At 41.3% G+C, this 18,896-nt stretch overlaps 2 protein-coding genes across 4 annotated transcripts in view; one reads left to right on the top strand and one right to left on the bottom strand.

The window, feature by feature from the left end:
* The window catches only part of LOC131242754 (ferrochelatase-2, chloroplastic-like), a 40,534-nt gene extending 27,596 nt beyond the window's left edge, over nucleotides 1-12,938 (top strand). For 2 of the 3 annotated variants that reach the window (XM_058241598.1, XM_058241596.1), the window contains 7 exons: nucleotides 5,177-5,278; nucleotides 6,272-6,375; nucleotides 6,477-6,603; nucleotides 8,628-8,780; nucleotides 9,758-9,858; nucleotides 9,988-10,189; nucleotides 12,454-12,938. In XM_058241598.1, the coding sequence (XP_058097581.1) occupies nucleotides 5,177-5,278; nucleotides 6,272-6,375; nucleotides 6,477-6,603; nucleotides 8,628-8,780; nucleotides 9,758-9,858; nucleotides 9,988-10,189; nucleotides 12,454-12,678 (1,014 nt within the window). In that variant the 3' untranslated portion in view covers nucleotides 12,679-12,938. The remainder of the gene's footprint in view (nucleotides 1-5,176; nucleotides 5,279-6,271; nucleotides 6,376-6,476; nucleotides 6,604-8,627; nucleotides 8,781-9,757; nucleotides 9,859-9,987; nucleotides 10,190-12,453) is intronic. The other variant, XM_058241597.1, reaches the window with a different exon arrangement.
* A 1,541-nt stretch (nucleotides 12,939-14,479) lies between these two features.
* Nucleotides 14,480-18,042, bottom strand: LOC131242753 (fructokinase-like 1, chloroplastic). Its single transcript, XM_058241595.1, has 2 exons — nucleotides 16,930-18,042; nucleotides 14,480-15,626 (listed from the first exon to the last, which is right to left on the bottom strand). The coding sequence occupies exons 1-2, from the start codon at nucleotides 17,659-17,661 to the stop codon at nucleotides 14,934-14,936; spliced, it is 1,425 nt and encodes a 474-aa protein (XP_058097578.1). The 5' UTR covers nucleotides 17,662-18,042; the 3' UTR covers nucleotides 14,480-14,933.
* Between the last annotated feature and the right edge of the window lie 854 nt (nucleotides 18,043-18,896).

Raw genomic sequence — 18,896 nt, 5'->3', positions numbered from 1 at the left:
GGGATAAACCTTTACCCATAACTCATTGAAGCCGAGGGGTTTAAGTTTGTAGTTACCTGGCTGGAAACCCGTGGTTTCAGATATCCAGTCCCGAACCTGAGAAATAGAGGCCCCTTCCTTGCACGAGATAACGTTAGTGTCCTTTAGGTTCTCACAGGCCCTGAGAAAGTCCACGGAGTTAACTACGATGGGAACGCCTACTTTAGAAGCTGTAGAGACGTGTGGATCATCGTGAGGGTTTAGGGTAAGTGCGTTGGCGGGTGGTGGGGTGGGGCAGGGAGTAGGCTGATTCTGATGGAGGAGGACCTCCTTGAAGGAAGAGGGGGGGGGGGATTAGAGATCTTCGGTCGGTAGGCCTTGGTAGACAAAGGTCGGGGCTTCACAGTCGACAATCGGGCGTGAGCGAACACAGGACCGAATCTCGCACGTTGAACCAACATCGGGCATCCAGTGAATTTGACACCATGCAACATGGCAACAGCTCTGGCTAACTCCTTCGAGGACATTTGAACCAACGCAAAGCCTCTATACGCGCATGTTTCCCGGTCGCGAGGCATTACAACGTCCATTACCGCTCCAGCTCGCCCAAAAACACGTTCGATATTGAGTGGGTACTAACCCTTCCGGAAACCTTTGACGAACAAGGTTGGATAGGATGCTCGATTCCTGGCGGAGGATGGTGCCGTTGAAGTTTTCCGGTGAGAGACCTCCTTCCAGTCCTTGTCGCCCCGTGTTGGTTGGTCGGCTTATAGATGATCATCGTCGCTAGTATTATTCGGGCCCTGGAGACGCTTAGATGTCTGAGTGCCAGATCCGTTTGATTTACCAGAGTCCTCTATAGAGGAATCACCCCAGTGCCTTGGAGGGCGACCACTTGTCGTCGTCGTCATACGCCGCTTCAAAAGTTATGTTGATCATTCCGTTTTTTGTACGGAAAGGCATCTCGGGTCTTATTGTGTTAGTAATATGTATTGATGATATTGTTATTATAAGAAATAAGAATAGATGGATTAGTTGCTGAAAAAGTATCTTTGGATGCATTTTCTCATAAAAGATCCAGGACCTCTCCAACACTTTCTCGGTATAAAAGTTGTCAAATCAAAGGAAGGAATTAATTTGGCTCAATGGAAATGTGTTCTGGATTTGCTTACAGAGATGAGTTTTCTTGGTACTAAACCAGTTGATACACCAATGAATCTTAATCAGAAACTTAGTGGTAATCAAGGAGATGTATCTAAAGACCTAGGGAGGTATAGAAGATTGGTTGGGAAACTCATTTATTTAACTATCATTCAACCATACATATCTTATGTTATGAGTGTGGTGAGCCAGTTTATGAGCTCTCCGAGGTTACTTCACATGGATACAGTTGTTTGGATTTTGCAGTATCTTAAAAGAGTACCAAATCTGGGAATTATATACAGATGAAACAATTATCTTCAAACCATAGGGTACTTTGATGCAGACTGTGCGTGTTTTTCAACAAATAGGCGGTCTGGTACTGGGTACTACATGTTTGTGGGAGGAAATCTAGTCATGTGTAAGAGTAAAAAATGGAGTATTGTGGCCTTATCAAGCACTGAAGCAGAATAGAAAGCAATTGCTTATGCTACTTGTGAGTTGATGTGGGTCAAGAAGCTATTGTTGGAGATGGAGTTTGAATGTCTACTTATGCAGTTGCTTTCTAATAATCAAGTAGTGGCCCACGTTGCAAACAATTTGGTATCTTGTGAGAAAACTAAATATATTGAAGTCGACTATCACTTTATATGTGAGAAGGTCTCCTCTAGTGAAATTTATACGTCCTATGTTTGGTTTTAGGATCAACTTGTTGATGCATTCATTGAAGCCTTTAGTCACAATTAATTTACATGCATATACTCCAAACTTGGCATCAACAACATCTATATTGTAGCTTGAGGGGGAGCGTTAACGAATGTGCATGTGGGCAGTACCACGATACGACCCACCCAGTCTTTTATCCTAGTGTTTTTCCTTTGCTAATTAGTTGTTATGCTACTTTAAACTTAGTGGGGATTTTTGCTTTTGTTACTTCAGAGTTTTATCTGTCATATTTGTTTTATTGTAATATAAAATGGGGGAGAGTGACACCTAACCCAAATTCTCTCTCTCTCTCTGTCCCCTCCCTAGAACGCTCGTCTCTTTCTTCTTTTTTCTTTTTATGTACACACTTATGTTGTGGAGTGCCTTGAAGCAAGGAACACTTTTACACCCCCACATCTCCAAAATAAAACAGAAAAGAAAGGAAAAGTGAGCGGAAGTTGTTAAAACAAAAGATAGGGGAGTGGAAAAAAGAGGTTTTCAATGGCAGGGAGGAGGAAAAGACCAACATGCTTCTAGAGATTCAAAGGCTAGATTCCAAAGAAGAGGAAGAGGATCTTTCAAAAGAGGAAATGGCTTGGAGGGAAATTCACAGAGCTAAATACAATGCAAGGCTGAGGGAGGAAGAGATTAAATGGCGACAAAAGTTCTAAGGCAATATGGTTGAAAGCGGAAGATAAAAATACCAAGTTTTTCCATGCAACAGCTAGCGCTAGAGCGCGTGTGAATAAAATATCCTTGTTGGTAGCAGATGGTTAGAGGCTCGAGGGAAAAGATCAAATTTGCGATCTAGTGGTACAATTCTATAAAGACCTTTTGTTAAAGGAAAGGAGTCCCAGGCTGTCTCTTGATAATTTGCATTTTGATACAATCTCGGCAGAAGAGGCGGTTTCACTTGTGCAAGCTTTTTCTGAAGATGAATCAAGAGAGCAGTCACAGATTTGGGTAATGATAAAGCTCCAAGGCCGAATGGTTTTCCCTGTGCATTTTTTCAGAAATTTTGAGAGTGTGTAAAGGAAGATGTGGTTGGCTTCATGCAAGAATTTTTTGACAAAGAATTGATAGCAACACAATTAGGGGCTATGTTTATAGCAAGAAGCTGAATGTATGAAAGATTTTTGCCCTATTAGTTTGCATGGGGGTCCTTATAAGATATTAGCAAAGGTTTTGGCCACAAGATTCATGAAGGTGTTGGAGAGTGTTATTTTAGAGTTTCCATGGGCTTTTGTGGATGGAAGTCAGATTGTAGATTGCTCTTAGCCAACAAATGTGTTGATTCTTGTCATAGAAAAGGAGATGAAGGTATAATGTGCAAGTTAGATGTTGAAAAAGCATATGATCATGTCGATTGGGCGTTTCTAGACTATATGTTGGGTAGATTAGGATGTGGTCCAAAGTGGCGGTTCTGGATTTGATTGTGTGTGAGGTCGGCTAAATTTTCCATCCCGGTGAATGATTCGTCGAAAGGTTTCTTGGCAGCTTCTCGTAGGCTTCGTCAGGGAAATCCTCTTTCCCCTTTTCTATTCGTCACAATTATGGAGACTTTAAGTAGAATGTTAGATAGAGGTGCACAGGTTGGTTTGATCAAAGGTTTTGGGTAGATAATACGAATTTTCAAATCTCTCATATTCAGCATGCAGATGATGCCCTTCTTTTGTGTAAGGCAGATAAATTCTTTGTGGATAATCTTCGATCAATTATAGTAAATTTTGAGGCAGTTTCGGGCTTGAAAGTAAATATTTCCAAAAGCGAGATTTTGGGAATAGGCATTTCGAAAGAGAAAGTCCTTGAATTTGCAAATGTATTTGGTTGTAGGGAAGCTTCCTTTCTAACTTTGTATTTGGGTGTTCCGTTATGTATAGGGAGACGAGCAAAACATGTGGGACAAAGTGTTAGAAAGATGTAAAAGTGGTGGTTTAGGTATTTATCATTGGGCGGGAGATTGATTATGATTAAAGCCTTTATGTCAAACTTCCTGATTTATTTTATGTCTATATTCAAATGTCCAAAATATCTAATCAATGCATTGGAGAGATGTAGAAGGGACTTTTTGTGGGGAGATTTGGAAGAGAAGTACGAATTCCATCTTTTGAAATGGGAAGAAGTTTGCAAGCTGACGGTCTTTGGTGGAGTGGGTATTTCAAAATTAGAAGAGATGAATCTTGCTTTGTTGGGGAAATGGGTTTGGGGCGGAGGGAGAAGCTGGTGGACTAAGGAATCATCTTTGTATCGATCTTCATACTGGTGGAAATAGATAGTGTCCCTTAAAGAGAGAGTGTGAGAAGATAAAGGTTTTCATTTGGGGGATGGTAACAGAGGTTTTGGGGGGATAGGTGGGTAGTGGGTGATAGGTTTCCATCTTTAACTGGGTTAGCTAGGGAAGTTGAGGTGAAGGTGAGTAGTTGTTACTCAGTTACGGATGGGGAGGTGGTATGGGGCCCTGTCTTTAGAAGGAATTTGTTGGATGAGGAGATTGCAGATCTGGCTTTGTTGTTTAAGCTGTTAGCAAAATTATCTCCAGTGGTCTTAGAGGAGGACTCTATGAGGTGGTTAAAGGCTAAGTCGAGCTTCTTCTCAATTAGATCATGTTATCGGTTTTTCTGTGCAAAAGATGAGAACTGCAATATTTCTTCTACAACTTTTCTATGGCATCACGGTGCTACTACGAAGGTGGTGGTTTTTGGGTGGCTAGAGGCAGGAATAAAGTCCTAACTATTGATAATCTTTGCAAGAAAGATGATTATGCCAAACATTTGCTTGATGTGTCTTAAAGATGCGGAATCGGTGGAGCATCTGTTTATCCATTGTGCATTCGCTAGGGAGGTTTGTGATCATCTTCTTCAAAATTTTGGGGTCATATGGGTGTTTCCGAACACTATTGTGGAATTTCTCATTCCTTGGCATGGCAGAGGGACAGGGAAGTCAGGGAAAAAATTGTGGAGGATAGGCATGTTAGCGGTCCTATGGGCTTTATGGTGGGAAAGAAACAAGCGGTGCTTCAGTAACAAAAAGAAAGGAGTTTCTCAAGTTTTTAAATCAGCTATTTTCAATATGAAGGAGTGGGCGGAAATGTAGTCCTTTTCTTTTCTTTTCTTTTCTTTTTGTCTCTTAGCGGAGCTATTCTTTTGTATATTTGTATTTTTTGGCTTCGGCCTTTTTTAATGAAATCTCATCATTGCTTCCAAAAAACAAAACAGAGGAAAAGTGAAGGCTCTACTATGCTAATAGCCTTCTTCACTCTCGATTTGAACCCTAAAAGAGAGCGGTGTCCTTTTAAGACTCTCAATGCTTGTTTGGTACTCGTTTCATTGTTTGGTTTTGTTGTGTGGTTCAGGCTGAAGAGTTGAGGAAGTTCCTTAATGCAAAGAATGTGCCTGCAAAGGTGTATGTTGGAATGCGTTACTGGCATCCTTTCACTGAAGAAGCTATTGAGCAGGTATAGGTTTAACTTGCAGCAAATTAGTACCTATCATGCTTGTCATCCTTTGACCATGTTTCAAAAGAGCAAATCCCATGGCTTATCAGCTATCATTCTTGCCGTCGTCATGGGAAAGTGTGCAAATTGTAAATGCCATAACTAAAAGATTGTCATTGTATGTGTGGCACAAATGTGCATTTTGGCATTTTTTTTAGTAGCGGTGCAAATGTGAGATATGGAGACACGAGTTATTTGACTTTTCAAATTTATGAAACATTTTTTTATGCACGCTATGTGGCATTCTTGTGATGAACCAATGCTGCCTTGTATTTGCCAGTTGATTACTGCAATGTAGTTAATATTTTTATATTTTTAGTTTTTGAATTAGGAATGCTGTTTCTGTGCCATGCATCCCCTGTCAGTGCCGTGTTGCCTGTAGATCATGATGTTGTGTGATGGAATAATGTTCTCTGCATGCCATGATGGTCCTATTATCTTGGCTTCATAGCCTCTTCATATAATGACATTAGAAAACCTTCAACTATTATGAGAATCAAGAAACCAGTTTGCTAGAGTACTTGTGACTCTTTTTCAGGTGCACTTGTCTTCAATAGTTAATTGTTATTCTTTTGATAAAGTTGAAATATAATTAAGGATTAAAAAAAAGAAAGCAGTTTTACTCAAAACCAATTAAGAAATGAAGAAATTTCTTTGACACTCACCTTTCAAAAAATATAAATAAATAAATAAATAAAAAGAAAGAAAGAAATTTCTTTTATACTCTTAATGCAAAAGAGTTAATTTCCTCCGATTTGGATGCTTGTGTATTTCTTCATCTTTCTGGATATCTCATGAAATCTAAATTCATTTATTATGCGATTTTACTCCAATCTATGACATCTGATAATATAGTAATCAAATGAATTTATTAAAATCATATACGAGGGTTGGATTACAAGGGCTGAGTGTTTTTTGCTGTTGGTATGGTTCTCTTTTCTGTTATCCTTGCAGATTAAAAGGGATGGAATAACAAAGCTAGTCGTGCTTCCTCTTTACCCACAGTTCTCAATATCAACTAGTGGTTCCAGCCTGCGTCTGTTGGAGAGTATATTCAAGTGAAGAATTTCTGAGCACAGAAAGCTATAATGTTTTGATGCTTCAAAGTTTCAAGCCTAACTCCAATTTGTCTGACATCTTTTACTATTGTTATCTTTAGGGAGGATGAGTATCTGGTTAATATGCAACACACAGTGATACCTTCATGGTACCAGCGTGAAGGATACATCAAGGCCATGGCAAATTTAATCGACAAGGAGCTACAAAAATTTGAATGCCCTGAGAAGGTATCAACTTTTGCTTGTGATTTTGGTCCTGTTATTTTGTCTACTTCCACCACTTACCCATCATGGTAGAAGTGTTTTGTATATACTAATTCTCCGTGTATATATGCATCCATGCCATTATCAAATAAAGGTTCTCAGGGATTAAGCACCATAGCCTGGGGTTATGGAGCTACACCTGAACCCGTGAGTTTTGAGTTCACAGTCCTCTCTTCTTCAGCAAGGAATAGTCTTTCATGCTTGGATTTTACTACCAATGTCTTTTAGCCTTGCTAATTTTCAGCATGACTATTCTTGGTAGCAGAGACATTAGTATGACAATTAGATTTTGTTTTCCATGCACAGGATGTACGACTTTTGGACTTGTGGGCTTCACATTCCAACCAGTTTTGGGCAACTCGATTGGATCCTTGTGTGGGACGATCCAATTGGACGAATTGTCCAGTCCATAACATCCATCGTGACCGTTTTTCATGGTTCTGATCTTTCATCAAATCACTTTGGACCCTTGATGTGGTCCATATATTCAATATGGACAATTGGGTGGTTCAGATCTTCAATATGAACTGCTGGATGGTTCGGTTCTTTAATATGGATGGTCGAATGGCCTTATAAATTATTTTAGACTCTTCCATGGCCTGATTTGAGCCTGATTTGTAATTGAATATTTAGATGGTCCTGATCATGCAATCTTCCATGTCTGGGCATCATTAGGATGATCAGAAGGCCTGGATGCATCAAATTTGCAGAAGTTTCAATTTTTAGTTTCATAGTGAGTTCCACAAGCATATTCTCAGTACAAATTATGTTTAGGAACAGTCAGGGTGTAAAGTTGCCGGTATCTTCAGGTCCTGTGGGAATCCAGGATTCAAACTTTGCTGAGGTTGCTGCGACCCTTCAGGGTATTAAGTTAGCTGCCACTCATAATTTCAGCCCTGTTATCATCGAGGGGACTTTGGTAATTAAATGGACTAAAGATGGCAGTGGTCCTTGGAGACTAGCCAATATTATTGAATAAGCTACTGATATTTGCAAGTCAATTTCCACTTCTTTCTCTCATGCTCATCAGTCGGCAAATGATTGGGCAGATAAACTTGCTAAGGATTGCAATCTTTAAGGGGGCTTTATGTTGTGAACTATCAGTTGGGTCCTTAGTTGTCGGTTTAGTCCGGGTTTTGTTGTATTCGTGTTTCGCGACCATTGTAGTGCTAGCATGGCTACCTGTGTTGTTCTTTTTTCCTTTTCTTTTTTGATAAAAGCTCCATGTATAAAAAAGAATTGTATTATTTATTACTGGTCAATGAAAAGGAAGATATTGACTATGTTGTTGATGTAGGACAATTACCAACTTGCTCTAAAAGCTCGAACTGATAGAGTATGGTGAATCAATCCCTTTATCTCATAGCCCAGGCCCCACATCGTATGGGTTAGGGCCTCAGCTGAACCCCCCTCGTGGGCCCCACTTCACATGGGTTCCGCTTCACATGAGCCACCTGCCTCACATGGGCCGCCCACCCCAAGTGTGCCCTTGCATCCCACAAGCCATCCCACTCGAGCCCAGTATTAAAATGCCCATGCATTAACCACCCTTGGTGAGGAGTCTTGAACACCAGACCTCCCAATCTGATACCACTTTGATGTAAGACAACTAATCACTTGCTTTAAAAGCTCGAACTGATAAAGCATGGCGAATCAATCCCTTTATCTCATAGCCCAAGCCCCCCACATCACATGGGTTAGGACCTACTTCACATAGGTTCCGCTTCACATGAGCCACTCGCCTCACACGAGCCACCCACCTCACACGGGCTGCCCACCCCGAGTGTGCCCCTGCATCCCACAGGCCACCCCACTCAAGCCCGGTGTGAAAATGCCCCTGCATTAGCTGTTTTATCATTTTATTGTGAACACAATCTAGTTAGTTTAGCACTGAAATCTACTAATCTCTTTCCATGTTTATTTTCTTGTCTCTAGAAGGTTTTCTGAAGTCATTAATTCCTAAGCTGACTTCAAAAAATGTTTGTTAGGTGATGATATTTTTTAGTGCTCACGGAGTGCCACTTGCATATGTCGAAGAAGCTGGTGATCCATACAAAGCGGAGATGGAGGAGTGTGTGGATTTGATTATGGAAGAACTGGAAAAAAGGAAAATTAATAATCCCTATACTCTAGCTTATCAGGTAATATAGTCTGTTTTCTATTGTTTTAGGTTCAAACTGGAAAAAAAGAAAAAAGAAAAAAAGGAGAACCAATAATGCTTATACTCTGTCTTAACAGGTAATATATTCTATATTCTACTGTTTTGGGCTCATTTACTACTTACCTACTTTTTAATCCGTAGCAAGTCCATCAATTTTATTTACTTGCATGCACATGCATAGGTCATCTGTTTTTGTTTTAATTTGTGGATTCCGGTACGTTAAGCTCATATTCAGGAAGTTTCTTTTAAGCATCTGCTTGATGAATGCATGGGTCTGGTTACTTATTATTATTATTATTTCAAGTGTAAAAACTACTTGATACTGCTGATTTGGCCAAGTCACTCGCCTGGTCAAACCTTTTTCTGTCTGCAAAAAAGGCAGCAGAGAGTCTTGAACTGAAAAGGCGACAGGGAGTCTTGAACTAAAAAGGTGATGGGTAGTCTTGAACTCACAACCCCACCAACGAAGCAGAACTCTCTAACCAGCACGTTACGCACTGTGCTGCTCTTACATTATTCACTGTTTTAATACTTGTCACTAATTGTGCAAGTGTATTTAACTTGAAGTGTCGAATTGAGTCAAGTTAAACTTGGTCGAGTCTTTGAGTTAACCTAACCCTGCTGGACATTGAGTTGAGTCAAGATTTCAGGTTTTTGAACTACGATTTCCATTGTTATGGCTCTGACTTGAGTGGCAGTGCAGTGTCCTCCCTGTGACATGGCACATATTCGTGCCTATCTTTTTTTTCATAACACTGAGAAATCAAGGTTTTAGTGATTGGCAAAATAGGATTCTTAAAGCCAATCCCAAATAGCTTGGAAGGGGCTGTGATGACAACAATGCCAAAGATTATGTCCAATGTGCTACGATTCTTATGCTTGGTCTATTTTCATTTTCTCCAAGTTAACCCTATTTTTATTTTTTATTTTTTATTTTTATTTTTTTTGCACTTCTAGAGCCGAGTTGGACCTGTGGAGTGGTTGAAGCCCTACACTGATGAGACAATTGTTGAGCTAGGGCAAAAGGGGATTAAAAGCCTTCTTGCTGTTCCCATCAGGTTTGTATTTTTGGTACTCATCTGTTTACTTCTTGATTCCTTGATGTCATTAATTTGTGTGATATTTTGGAGATTGCTTATTCAAGGCTGACTCTTGGGTAGCTATTTTCATTTACTTCTAATTTGCAGCTTTGTGAGTGAGCACATTGAAACTCTCGAAGAAATTGACGTAGAGTATAAAGAGTTGGCTTTAAAATCTGGAATAGAGAAATGGGGGCGTGTTCCTGCCCTTGGGTGTGAGCCCACCTTCATTTCAGATCTGGCAGATGCTGTAATCGAGAGTCTTCCGTATGTTGGAGCAATGGCAGTCTCAAATCTTGAAGCTCGTCAGGTAACCTCTGCAATCATGTTGTGAAAATAAAATGCAATTTCTGAGTTATTAAAATAAATTTTCCAAAAGCAAAGTCATTGAGATGGTAGTTACTGGGAATTTATGAGTGGATATTGTGCTATTTAAAGATTTGGCTGCAAATTTTAGCTGTATTAGCATGTTAATATGCAAAATTTGAAAACAGAATTCTCCCTGTGAGATTTACCTCGCACTGCAACTTTTTTATGGCATGTTGCAACAAAACTCATGCAAGTATGAATGATTTTGAAGGGGATCTGGAATTTGCAGTCTATATCTGTTTCAGGCATAGGACACTTTATTTATGTACCAGTATGCACAGATTAAAACTTCCTACACTTGTAGCCGACTGTTCACTTAAAGAGTGCTTTAATCTCACAAAAAGTTCAATTTGAATTTTCCAATTCAAATGCAGAGTATAGAATAGCATGGAATAGAAGAAGACAAGAAAAAAGACGGATAGAATCTTGTGGAGTCTCATTGCAAGCAATAACAGCCCTAAGGAGCATCACCTTTAGGGTCTGGAAGTGTCACTTCCAAATGCAACTTCCCACTCAGCAAACAAGGAGGGAACAAATTCATAAATGAAACAAGTTCCTCGCCTAATCTTACTCTAATCTTATCCTAAAAACTTGTAAATGAAACGAAAGAAATGAGCAGTAGGACACAACCTTAAAGAGTCCAAACTTTTGACTTGATTGTAGGGGTATAATGGGCTGCACAGTTTGTTCAAAGGACCCAAAGCATTGTATACGGTTCATATGTTAGCCTAAGAACATCTGATTGAACCTGTGGGCCCCACAGATTAGTTAGTCTGTTAAATGGGCCATCCAATTGGATCTGTGGATGACACAGTCCAGTTGACCACCGGTCTAGTCCAAAACATCCATCAGGACCTTCAATCTGATCCAGATGGTCGATCAGGTCAATATCATCACTTGATGTGGTCCAGATCTACAAAATGGACAGTTGGATAGGTCCCATTTTCAACCTGAACAGTTGGATGGGACTGATATTTAATAGGCCTCCAGTGAGACAACACTTGGTTTCCCATTGGATATTCAGATGGTCCTGCATCAGATGTTCTATGCCCTCTGCTTGACTAAAAAAAAACTGTGAGATGCATGAAGAGTTCAGCTTACCCTGAGTCTAGTATATTGGTGATACGTATCTATTACCTTGATGCATAGCATCCCCCTTTTGCCTCTTTTAATAAAATGGTTTAATTACCAAAACAAAAACAAAAAAAAACATATGCAAGTCTCAACTGTCCTTTCTTGACAGAATGTCTATAATCACTAATCACTCCAGTGGAGTTTGAACCTACAACCTCCACAAAGAAACCTGGCTTTACTATCAAATCTGCAAGAGGTGTTTTTCTTATTATTATTATTTTTAATAATTTAATTCTTTTTATTTTGTGTAGTTTATTCAGTAATACTTATCCTGGGTTGGAACTGTTGAGAATGGTTGGGGCCGATCAGCATGCCAAAAACAGGTTGGATCTGGTCCAGGTTTTAAAATTTTTGTTCTGGGTACTTGTTTTATCATCACTGCCCGTCCTACACTGCTATGCTGTTTCCTGCGCCACCAGGCTGCTGAGTTGGTGAATGTGCGTGTTTTAATAAGCAATTTTGAAAGTCAGAATATCTTGAAAAACTTCAATTGAGGCTTCTAATAACAAGGTGCTGTTGAATGTTCTATGGGAAAGGAGTGAAGATTTGAAATGCTCCTACTTATTCACTTACCTCTTTGGCTCAATAAATGAGCAATTTATATAAACAAATATGAAAATAATTGCCATTGAGTCGGGCTGCTGAATGCACGACTCTCTTTTTTATATTATATTATATTATTTTATTTCCATTAAAGAAATGCATACTGCATAATCCAGATAGGATTAAGGTTGTACTCTTTTAAATTAGTTTATTTGGTATCTTCTGGTCAATGACAGAGATGCAGTAATCCACGATTTAGAAACTATGTTGAGTACTCTTCAAAATTCCTTATCGAGTCCAACTTGATGAACACTGGGATCGGGTAAAGGGTAACTTGGGCTCAGTTGAATATTAGAAGTTGGAATGCAAGAAAAGATGACATGGACCCTGACGGAAGTCCAAATTGTTAAACATCAATGAATCTCTTCCATGTTAATTCAATTTCTGTAAATTTTATCATAGCATTCAAGATACTGTCCTTGTCTATCACAAGCACATCATAACTTAGAGGTTTTGGTTTTGGCGTAGTCCCTTGTTCCCCTTGGCAGCGTCGAAGAGCTGTTAGCAGCATACGATTCACAACGTAGAGAGCTGCCGCCGCCCGTGACAGTATGGGAATGGGGTTGGACCAAAAGTGCAGAAACCTGGAATGGTAGAGCTGCCATGCTAGCAGTTCTTGTTCTACTGGTCTTAGAAGTGACAACAGGTGAAGGATTCTTGCACCAGTGGGGCATATTGCCTTTGTTCCGGTGAAAACAGGAGCTGCAACTCCGTTTCAACTTTCAAGTGATTGAAGCTTACTAGAGTAAAGACTTATCTCATTTATACTACTTTAGAAGTCCCAGTCCATCTTTTCTGCCTTCCTTTACTATGGTACTTCTGTGATACGCAAATTATGTATACATTTGTGAAATGTGGACACTTGGATTTGAAGCTTTTGTTTATGGGGTACAATTAATGCTTTCTGCTTCCACATATTATGTATTTTGATGGCCATTGCTGACTTTGCATTTTGCGCTCTGTATGATTCACGTATGTAATGTTGGCAGATAAGACTTGAGTTGTATTGGTCCCTTCTTCATCCATATGTATCTACATTTGGTCACGTATCTGCATCTCTGTATGAGTTCATTGTCCAACTCCTGTTTATCTTTGAATCTGCTTTTCGTTTCCAAGTACCGTTGGTGCTTTGAACCGACCAATCTTCATCTCCCAATGATGGCATCGCTGTCCACTCATTTTTTAAATGTTTGTGCTCACAATGTGTGAATGAGAGTGATGGCCGCATATCTCCCACCCAACGATAATGGTGGGTGGGAATCTTAGCGTGCATTTCAGAATGAGGGCTATTGGAATTTTGCATTTTGAACTGCTTGTTGGATTTGAGCCATTCAATGGGCTTGTGTGGTTACAAGAAATTCAAGGTGCAGATATGGAATTTGTAATGATTATTTTGTAGGGAGTAGGATTCCAAATTTAGGCGTCCTGATTATGTCGTAGGAAGTAGCAATGATCACCTCATTTCCTGCTATAGGAAATGCCAATGGATAAGGCTGATGATTACACTGCAGAATGCCTATATTATGGATGTGATTTGCATGGTGACCCTGCCATCACCGACCTCCGTGGGGGCAGGACTGTGAAACCCACCATGATGTATGTGGTTTATCCACAATGTCCATCTGTTTTGCTAGTTCATTTGAGGCTGTGTGCGTAAAATAGAAGCATGTCCAAACCTCAAAGTGGACCATCTTTGGGAAACAGTGGGGATAATGATGGCCGCCGTGGAAACGTTCCTAGGGCCCGCGATGAATAAGGTCACACAGACCTGGATGAAGGGGGAACACAAATATCAGATTGACTTAAAACTCAAGTGACCCCCAAGAAGTTTTCTACAGTGGGCGTTTAATCCCCACTGTTTCCTATGGTGTGGTCTGGTCCAATCGAGCTTTTGATACGTTTCAATTTTTGGCTCTAAAATGAGCTGGCAAAACAGATTGGCAGGATCACGGTTCCTCTAACCAGAGTGATTGGTTAGAATGGGCTCGGGTTCTCTCTCTCTCTCTCTCTCTCTCTCTCTCTCTCTCTGGGTAATCGTTACCTTTCAAAAGAAAAGAAGTATTGGCTGATACTAATAAACTCAAAAATGTAGGGTTATATTGTGCCTTTTTCTCTATGGAAAATGGGAGCTAATCACTTTAAAATCCTTTGTGGCCTACTGAAGTAATGGATGGGCCTGAAAATTTTTAGTTAGAATACGCTTACATGACTGCACCTAATGGACGGTTTGGATCCTGGATATTTGCAACACTCGCACGTTTTAGGGCTGGTGGAAACTCTTACCTCTCATTTTTGTGCAAAAGAGCTGAGCTAGCGTCCCAGATAGCCATGCAGACGTCTAGTTTAATTCAAGGGCATGACCCCAACAGGCCCCTCTGGTCGTCAGCATGCACTCAACGTAATTGCTTGTGGAGAAAGGTGGGGCCCATCATGAAGATCAACTGTCTTGAAAATTAGGTCAATCCACTCAAAAAGCATTCGAACAGTGAAAATGTATACCTTCTAAAATCCTCAATTTTACCTTCACATAGCCTCTACATAGACACTAAAGAAAATAGGAGGATCATGTCCATGGATTTGTTTGAAAGAAGAAAAAATTACAGTTGTGATTATCTCAAATGATTCTTAACACAATGCAATTAATGTGAGGAACTCTTAACTGTGAAAAATCCATCTCATTTTTTCCTTCGAATTGAACTGTTGCCATCCACCCATGAGCCTAAAGACAAAATTGGGGACGATTCCATCATACTCGCCAGCCTTGCGATCCTTCTGTTCAAGATCAATAGAAGTCACCCAATCAATTCAAGGACCAACATAATCCCATCATTTCCTCTGTAGCCTGATCATACAGCTACTACGATCTTGAATGATAATCCAATGCTCGGTACTGCATCAGCTCCACTCCCACAAAGCGTCTTTTGGTTCTCACATACCCTATAGAACCATCACCACATCGAAGGTACGTAAACCTGCTCTTTCAAATTCTGGGCTGCGCTCTCTGTCGGAAAACCTCTTACTGCACCGATGGTCCACTGTGATATGATGCCCGCTGCTATTGCAAACCGAACCTGCCTCTCCAATACATCTTGATTTTCATACATCTCAGGATGTGTTGTCAGCTTCCTCAAAATACCTGCCACAACAGCATCACCTGAACCAGTTCTATCACATGTAAATGGGGTGATAAGCACATCTTCTGTTCCAACCACTGCCCCATCGAACAAAGGGGTGTAATAATGAATGCGAAGCGTCCCATCTGTCACAAACAAGATCTTCAACCCGTCGTGCCACAGTGATGAAATCTCTTCCCGACCATAATGGTAGTAGTCACGCCGCCTCTTCATTTGATCGAAGGACTCTGCGTAGTACTGAGGTGTGTAATTCCTCCTCATCTCATAGTAATCCTCATCTAAAAGGAATTCTAGTTCTTGCCTTGTTACCTCAATGATGTTTGCCTCGTTCCAGGCTTTCTTGATCACCTCCCTTGTCTCATCCCGAGATTTCCACAGCGGCAAAGGCAAATTCAAGTCGAAAAATATGAGCCCCCCGAATTTCTTCGACAGTGATATAGCTCTAAAGAGGGCAGAGTGCATAGATGGAGATGTGAGGACTTCTGAATTGAAGTGGAAGATCCTAGCCTGCCACAATCGACCAAATTTGAAAAAAAAAATTAAAAACGAGCACGAAAACAAGAAAATTTAGATCATTGCAAGACACTAGGGGGCTGTTTGGATGCAACTCTCAGAAGGGTTCCCCAAAAAGGGGGTTTTCCCACAACTTCTGTATCGACAAGATCCCCCGATTCACCAAAAACCAATTGGACTGGTTTTCGGTGAGTGGGCTTTTTGGCACCTATTTCAACGAGTGATCAATCATACGGGGTCTTCAAAAGTGCATCCAAACACAACATGAATTTGAGCGTTGCTCACAATGGAATTTACACATCAAATGCTAATTTCAGAGTGCATCCAAACAGGCACTAAACTCAATTTCACTGGAAAAAAATGTTTTAGTTTATTCATTTCGTCTCCTTTTTGGCTTTTATCTTTTATATGACTTCCTTCCTGCAGAAAAAATTCGATGCCTACTAAGACATGCGCAGCATGGTTCTTGATTGAGTGGAGCAGCAGAACTGGATTTGTGTAGCCGCCCCGATTAGTTGGGATAAGGTTTAGATGATGATGATGTTGTGGCAATGCCTATGGTGATCACTACTGCTCATTTGGTGGGTTATCATGGGCTGAAGCCTGAAAATCAAGGTTGAGAAAAAGCAACAACAGCCAACATTTGACGGGCAAAATTCACAACGATCATACGGTTAGAATCATCCCATCACCACAATTTTGAGGCAACAGCCCATTTGCTTGGTGGTCCAGCAAATCAATGATCCGAATTACCACACATTTGTACAGGTAGGATCGTGCTTAGCATTTCTCAATTAAAATTCCAAAACATTCCATTTCTCTCCCATTTTCCTTTCCCAGTTTCTCCATCGTTTTCTAAACTCAGCTAATGAAATGAGAAAAAACTCTGATTACTCTGCCAGACTGTGATGGTTCATATAAATGGGGCAATCAGCCATCCTAAACGTCGCATTTTAGTAATTCAAACTAAACCATCCAAATGGTGGGTCCCACTGTAGATGGGAAATACTCCAAAAACTAGGCTTATCTGATGTCCTCACCAGCCGATTGCTGGACATCTAATGGACGGTTAGAAACGAAAAATACTCATCAGCCCAACTTCAACAACCAAACGTCCAAGATCAATCAATCATCGATCAGATTTTAAAGGTTGTGACCTGTCTAAACTACAGTGGGTCCCACAATTTCAACAGTTCAACTTTGAGTTACATGCATGACATGGGGGAAAGTGAAAAAGACAGCAACTCACCCGAGTCACTGAGTCGACTCATCCGACAGACCCGACTCATCTCCTTACCTCTTTCAGGACAGCCATATTCACATCCTCCCTCGCCATCGAATCCTCCGCGCACTCCTTCACCGTCTCTGCTTTCATCTTCCCACCATCAAATCCGATCCTCAGATACGAGATCGCAGTCTTCACCGTCGGATCGATCTTCACGGCCCGCGTCTGCACCTTCTCCGAATTCATCGCGTAAACCAGCTCGTTGCCAAACTCATCGTCCCCGACCTTCCCCATGAAGGCGGCCCGCCCGCCGAGCCGGACGTGCGAGATCGCAACGTTCGATGGTGGCCCACCTGGGGCGCGGACGAACTCGGGCGGGCTCCACTGGAGCCCCTTCCACGTCGAGTACTTGTCCGGATCCATCTGGCGATCCGAGATCCTGACCGTCTGTATGAACTCCCGCTGCGCGGCACCGAAGCAGCAGATCAACGGCGGATATTCGTAGGGGAAATCCATCCCGTCGTCGAAATCCTCGTCTTCTTCTTCAACGTCTGTGATTTTTTCGCTCTCGGGCTCTGGTTTTTTCCTCGAGCGGCTGGTTTTCTTTTGGGAAGGAGATGAGAGTGTTGTCTTTGACTTCGGTCGGCCCCTGCGTTTGGGTATTGTCGGTGGTGGCGCTCCGTTCGCGCCATCGACGGCTGAGATGGAAGCTTGATTTCCTCGCGAGTGATGGAGATTGAACGGTCGGATTGGAAGGAAGAACGAGACTTGGGAATGGAGGGAGGAGAGATGGACGAGAGCCATGAAAGGAAAGCTAGGGTTTTTGTTTCATCTCTCTCCGTCTGCTGCATTATCTGGCAAGAGGGTTTTGGGAAAAGGACAGTTTTACCCTTGTGCTTTCATATAATGGCTGATTCGTTACAGAAGCACAAGTGCGAAATTCCCAAGGGTGATGGGGACATAATCGACCTTTTATCCTGTAGAAACGATCAGATATAGCAGCTGTATCATAAATTACGATACATTCTATACGTGGACCATCCTGATTTTCATATCAGCCGATCATCAGATCGTTCTCTACAATTTATACGGATAGGATTTTGTAAATATGTGACACATAGGCGAGGAAAAGATGGATGTCTCGTAACTAACGATACAGCTGCTGTATATGATCATTTCCCTCCATCCAGGACAGCAATGTCATATTTCTTGAATAAGTTTTAAGATAATGACGAGCGTGTCCCTGAAAGAAGTGCTGGATCGGGAGAGGGATTAGGTGAGGCCCTTGGGCCCACCTTGATGTATGTATTCTAAATCCACGCCGTCCATCCGTTTTTCCAGATCAGTTTAGGGCATGAGACAAAAAATGAAGCAGATCCAAATCTCAGGTGGACAGTACTATAGGAAACAGTGGTGATTGAATGCCTCACCATTAAAAACTTCCTAGGGCCCACCGTAATGTTTCCATGGTGTTTATTTGCCATCCAACCTGTTAATAAGGTCACACAAACCTGGATGAAGGGAAAAAAAATAAAAATCTCAGCTTGATCCCAAAGCTTGTGGCCCACAATAAGTTTTTAATCGTCAATCACCACTGTTTCCTGTGATATGGTCCACATGAGATTTGGATCTACTTCATGTTTGGGATCATGCCCTAAAATGATCTGGCAAAACGGATTGACTGCCTGGATGGGCTCCATAAGGGCCGCACCTAATCGGCTAATGGTATGATCACGACCATCCATGAACGTGGGCCTTGAACCGTTGGCCCTTTTTTGTGTGGTGGTGACCAGTAACTGGGCTGGTTTGGCCCAAAAGGCCCATCACGCCCCACCCAAACGTCAGACCAAAACTCAGGTCTGATTCAGAGGCTTTCTGACTCAGCGACTCCGAATGAGTCGGGTTAGTTGGGGTGATTCATACGAGTCAGGCCAAGTCGGGGAAATTAGGAGGGCTGAGTCATGGTTCGTTGGTGGTACCGAGCCATATCCGACTCACTGACTCGAAAAAATTTCAACGAGATGGCAATATATCAATTT

The sequence above is a fragment of the Magnolia sinica genome, chromosome 4 (assembly GCF_029962835.1).
Source record: "Magnolia sinica isolate HGM2019 chromosome 4, MsV1, whole genome shotgun sequence".
NCBI lineage: Eukaryota > Viridiplantae > Streptophyta > Magnoliopsida > Magnoliales > Magnoliaceae > Magnolia > Magnolia sinica.
The sequence above is the reverse complement of the archived record's forward strand: the minus strand, read 5'-3'. Positions and strand labels throughout refer to the sequence as shown.